Consider the following 6,079-nt stretch of genomic DNA (forward strand, 5'->3'; position numbering starts at 1 on the left):
AAAGAGTAAACCTCAAAAGACAACAAAGAAAAACCCACGTGGCATAACACCCCGACCTCACTTGACCCTGCAACCTTTTTATTTCCCCGGCCATGACTCTTCCATTTCTTTTTGGTAAACCGAAGCCCACATTTTGTTTCATTCTCTATATATTTTTATACTCAATAAGGCAAACACTCACATTTTGTCTTCTCTGTTTTCTTTACACACAGCTCCCTTCCTTAAACCAACGCCTTCACAGCCAGCACCCTCCAGAAACGTTATAGCACCAAGCAAGCTAGCCAAAAATCAAGGTAAAGGCTCTAACCTTTTAATTTCTAGTTTTGTTTTGAATTGGCGTTGCATTAGATGGGGCATATTGTTGATCATAATAGAATTATGGGAAACTTCTTCACCATCTCTCTAACTGTCAAGGATTTTGCAATCATAATTTCGAATTATCAAACTTTGCAATGTCTGTAACGCCTTTTAGTTTCACCCCTACCGTTACGATTTTGCCACATTTGGCAATAGAACCATGATGGAGTAAAAATGCACGGCTTTTGCACAAACTAAAGCAAAAATTCATCATGATCAGTATGATTTCTTTCTTGTCTTTTCACTGCCACTGCATATTGGCTTAGTTTGTCAAGCAATATGCAGTAAAAATATTGAGTCTAAAAAAAATTTAAAATTTCTGTTGCAATAAAGAAACATGAAAAGATGTGTTAGTCAAAGCGTATGATCAAACAAGAAATGCTGCTTTTGCTCCTTCTAACTAAAGCCTCCTTTGCCAAGCACTCAGCAGCTTCTTGTGGATCTTCTATGTGCCCAATAAGATGCACAGCCTCTTGGTTATTCATAACCTGGATAAACAAGGCAAAAAAATATAATACAACTATTGTTTGTACATCAGTACATCCCACCTTGGTCAGGGGATGCCTGTGATGATAAAAGAAATACAGGGGAAATATGGCAGAAGGAAGAGGAAGTGTAAAGAAATGTATAGTAAATGCATTTACCTCCCATATGCCAGTGCTTGCTAAGATGACAAATTCAGTACTTGAATCAATTCTTTCAGCACCAACAAGAAGGTCCGAGCCTTTGGATTGCTTAGTGCTGGCTACTTTGCCAAGGTATTTGCGTACTTGACGCACAAAAACAGAAACTACTATCAGATAGTGCCAAACATATTCTGTTTTCGCTTCAAAAACTTTGTTATCTGACTATTATACAACTACATATGACTGATTCAAAAGCTGATTTTTATTGTCAATTCATCCCAGTTATATGACAGTCGTCAAAGTAGTAAAGTGTTGGATACCTGAAATGAGTCTGCGAGACCAATATCTTTTGGATGATTTCTGGTCTCTGCTGCCTATCTCATGAGCCACACCGTTTCTGCTGACAACAGCTCTATAGTTTCCCATGGAAGCCGTCACAAGCTTTTCGGTGTTGATGACCAACACAGAAACCGAACCCGCTCTACTTGTCTCATCTGCTTTCTGTGTCTCTCTGATCTTTGCTCTTGCACCAAGGTACGCCTTTCTCATTGTCTCTTTGCTCTTTCTCCTTATGTTTGTCTGCAAAAGCACAACATAACATTCTAAAACCAAAGCACAACTTTTTGTATTGACAATAGTTGTCATTTCTTTCAAAAACTTAAAAGAACAGCATTACATAAAATCTTACCTCTTTGGGATTCCTGTTAAATAAATGGGATCGCACGTACTTGGTAACTTCATCTCCAACTTGAGGATCGAAAACTCCAAAAAACCACGTCTCAAGCTCTTCAATTTGCTCTCTCTGTACCACAACAGAGTCGGACTCAGCCTCATCTGAACCACTGCTTAATGATTGATCCTCCACAACATGATACCCATGTGATACTTGCATCATCCATGAAGGCCTCCTTGAAATCTTCTGCTTTCTTTTCTTGCTCCCGCCTTCTCCTATCAGAAAGCGTTTCAGCCTGAGTCCCTATAAAACCCAGTAAATGTTTTAGCTAAAGAAAGAAGGGCTTGTAAGACCAACTTCTTGACATTAAATTTACAGAAAAATCTTTCAACTTTTACATTCATTTGACAGGATATACTTTACCTATTGATTGTAGAATCAAATTACTTGAAATAATAATAATAATAATAAAAAAGAAAAAAAAAAAGATGAGGACAATAAATATCTTTATGATTCTTTTAGATCATATATATATATATTTCGATTTATCATTCAGCAAAAATACCCTACTGCTCATGTGTTAGGGACTGATTTACATTAGGTGATAGGAGATTTTATTTTAGGATTATATCCAGCCCCCCTAGATAATCATCCTGGTTCGTGCCTGCGTGTGCATGAGTGTTTATAAGAACAATAAAGAAGAATCAACCAAAACTCCTTAAACCCAATAGTGTAAATTATCCGATTGACCAAGAAATCCAAGATAAAATATAAGGAAATAGCATATGCGTTCTTAAGTGAAAGAGAAAGAAGAACTGGGAAATTACAGGCCCACCTTGAGCATGAGATGAAGATCCTTGAGTCCCATATCTGTCCCTGAAATATGATCAGAGACGCTCTAGAAGATGATCACGAGAGAGCAGCAAATGAGAGATGGAGGAAGAAAGTTGAAGCTTTTATTTTCTTGCCTTGGTAATATTAAGTGGAGCTGTTTGACTTCAAATAACAAGTCTATAAAAGTCGGTTTCAGACTTTTTTGGGTTAACGCATTGAAGGAGAAAATTAAACATGTAACGGTCAGTTTCTCTGCTTTCTGTTGAGGCAGAAAATTTGGCAATCCTGTTGGGTAGATATACCGAATAACTCTCTACCTGAAATTGGAGACTTTTTTTTTTTTTTTGGGTTTCTACTGTTCCTCAAACTTACCAGGTTTTTCTGTTTCATTTTTGATGGGGACCCGGACATCCTATGCAATATTCATGTTAACAGACCTCCTCAAATGCAGAGATTTGGCCGCCTGTTTTGCAGGTGAAATAGGTTGATGGTTAAGATTTTGCAGATTGTTTTCTTGGGTTGTTTTGCTAAAGTAATAATCGACCAATCAAGTGTCTACTGCATGCAGAGACGTCATAAATTGAGATTTGGTGAGATAGGTGAAGAGATTGATTAGATTTTTGTGCAGCTAGCAATATTGGTTTATGGATTTATGCCTTCCAAGTTCCAACCCCACGCCATATGCTGGCTTTTTTACAAGCTTCAAATTTAAGCCACCACCTGCAAACTTCAAAGGTCGACAGTGGACGCCAAGTTGGTTTTGGGCCATCGCTATTAACTGCAAGTGGATGAAATCATTTTAAGGGGTTTAATATCCCATTAAAGTGCAATGAAATTCAGTAGCATTTTGTTTTCCTTGGCATTTGGTGGCACAAGTTAGTAAGCTCGGTTTGACGAGTCTAACTCGTTTAATTAATGGGTTGAATTATGGTTAATAACCCTATCCTGAATTCGAAATGGACACATAAATACAAATTGATACCCCTACCGGAAGATTGAGCTCAAATTAGATTCAATGGGATTTTCAATAATTCACTGAAGTTATAATGGCAGTCTAGGCAAGTGGTGAATAAATTTGAGTCTATTTTTTTTACTAAAATGATCATTGCAATTGGAATAAATAAACCAATTTTTGACACAGGAGTCTTTTCTACCTTGACTTGTACTTAATTCCAAAGTCGAAGCATAGTTATATGTCCTTGTCAAGAAAATGCTTTTGACAATTAAAGATTCTAGAACTAGTACATATTATTATTACCACAATTTTTTTTTTTTTTTTTAATTCTTCCTTTGGTTTTTGGGAGGGTCTTTTGGAGAGTTTGCCTAATTATTTAATCTAATACTAGTGGGAAAGGAACATGCAAGGCGTGCTTAATTCCTTGTGGTAGGTGTTCTTGTGATGCTTAATATTAAAACTTTAGTATTGTATGTTAAAAAATATATATATAATAGAAAGTTAACATCTAAATCAATACACAAGCATATATATATATATATATATGTAAGTAAACTAATAGCGTAATAGATTCAACCTGTCACATTGAAAAGAAAAATAAGGCATGAATTGGTTGAACATTAATAACTTAATTTGCTCTTGGCAACAACTATCACCATATATGAGAACTCTACAAGAGTCCCACTTGGAAAACGATAATTTTAAGGGGTAATTACCTTTTGCCCATATGAACTACAACGCATTGGCTCTTTTTTCCTATGAACTACCAATTATGACACCTGACCCTATCAAACTATTATCTTATGACAAAAAGCCCCATTCCATCAGTCAAAAGGATTAAAGTTGACGGTCAACGGTCATGTGCAAGTCATATGCCATATTAAATTTTTTCCTTCCACTTTTACCCTCACTTCAAACAGATAAAGTTAATATGTTTAGGAGGGTACAAGCGTCATTTTTTCGGTCTGAAGTGAGGGCAAAAGTGGAAGAAAAAAAATTTAAAATGACACATGGCTTGCACATGATCGTTGACCGTTAATTTTAACTTATTTGACTAACAGAATCAGACTTTTTGTCATAAGATGGTAGTTTGATGGAGTCAGGTGTTATAGTTGGTAGTTCATGGGGGGAAAGTGCCAAAGCGTTGTAATTCATGGAGGCAAAAGGTAATTACCCTTAATTTTAAGTAACTAACTTAATTTTGCTTAGTTTTTATTATTATTTTTATTATTTTATTTTATATGAATAAGCTTCATTAAAAACACACACAAACAAGGCTAAACCTGGACATGGCTACCCTTAAGCAGCCCACCCCACTAAGACAAATTTACAAACATCCCAAAAACAGCACACCCAAACAAATTACAAATCAACAACAAACAGAGGAAAGCATTAACAAAGTACTTTTTGCTCTAGTTTCTGAGCAAATAAATGAAGAGTTAAAAATAAACTCAAGGAAAATATACTGGGGAACGAACTACATGTATTTGGAAGCAATTCATCTAGACCCTAACAATGAAGACTACAAAATGAAACCTCATTTCATTGTTTAGTCCTTATTTTATGAAGATCAAACAGAACAATCTAACCCTAAACAATCTAACCATTGAAATAAACCCTTAAAAGCAACCCGAACATGAGCCTCCAACAAAACTAAGTTTTTTTAGATAATAAAGAATAGGGATAAACACAAATTGGTCTATGTGGTTGGCCTAATTACAGACCACTCCTTATGATATAAAAAATAATTTATAGGTTTATGTACTTGGCCTCAATTCCAAATCACTCTTCATGGTATAAAAAAAAAAAATTTTTTATAGATTATCAGGATAGGCCAAAATAATAGTTTATTCCTTGAAATCAATTTCCATTAAGTAACTTAACCGTCATACCCAATAAAAACGCGATACATGTTATTATTAATTTCTTACTTTAAAAAATGACAACTAGGATTTTTCACATCACTTTAGGACACCAGCTAAGATTACACACCAGCCCTTACTCAAAGTCATACTGCTTCAGTAAATTAACTTAATCTCTTCTATCCTCGAAATTTTACCCTGTGCGTAATCCTCTCTCATTTTCATCTTCCTCGCCACGATTTATGAGCATTTTGTGAGAATTTGACGGTCACATCTTCTAACCATTGAAAAATAAATAAAAATAATATTCAAGTTAATAAAGTGTGACAAAGTTTTCCTTTAAATTAAGTTGGAGAAAATTTGGTTACTCTTTTTATTAAATTGAAATTTGTCTTTAGAGCATGGAAATTGATTTCAGGGAGTAAATTGTTATTTTCGCATACCTTGAGAACCTATAAATTATTTTTATACTGTAGGGAGTAATTTGTAATTTAAGCCAACCACAATGACCAATTTTGCATTTATTCCTAAAGAATACAAACAAGTAAACCCAAATATACATCAATCCAAGAAAATAAATATAAGCCAAACATACATCAATAGATTCTAAAGCAATTGAAAGAGAAAAATATCCCTTACAATGGAGATGCATTTATCTAAGTTCAACATAAGCCTTGTGGAAAGGCTTTTGGTTATTATTTCCGAGCTAGGCTCGTAGCTTTAGTCGGGTTGAGCTTTATATAAGTTAGGCTCACGACCCTTAAATGAGTTT

At 35.0% G+C, this 6,079-nt stretch overlaps 1 protein-coding gene across 1 annotated transcript; it reads right to left on the reverse strand.

The window, feature by feature from the left end:
* Positions 1-552: 552 nt before the first annotated feature.
* LOC132179448 (putative protein phosphatase 2C-like protein 44) lies at positions 553-2,809 on the reverse strand. The gene is made up of 5 exons (XM_059592178.1): positions 2,492-2,809; positions 1,672-1,959; positions 1,304-1,562; positions 1,002-1,126; positions 553-845 (listed from the first exon to the last, which is right to left on the reverse strand). Exons 1-5 carry the CDS (start codon positions 2,522-2,524, stop codon positions 708-710), a joined length of 843 nt encoding a protein of 280 aa, XP_059448161.1. The 5' UTR covers positions 2,525-2,809; the 3' UTR covers positions 553-707.
* Positions 2,810-6,079: the final 3,270 nt, after the last annotated feature.

This window comes from Corylus avellana, chromosome ca4 (assembly GCF_901000735.1).
Source record: "Corylus avellana chromosome ca4, CavTom2PMs-1.0".
NCBI lineage: Eukaryota > Viridiplantae > Streptophyta > Magnoliopsida > Fagales > Betulaceae > Corylus > Corylus avellana.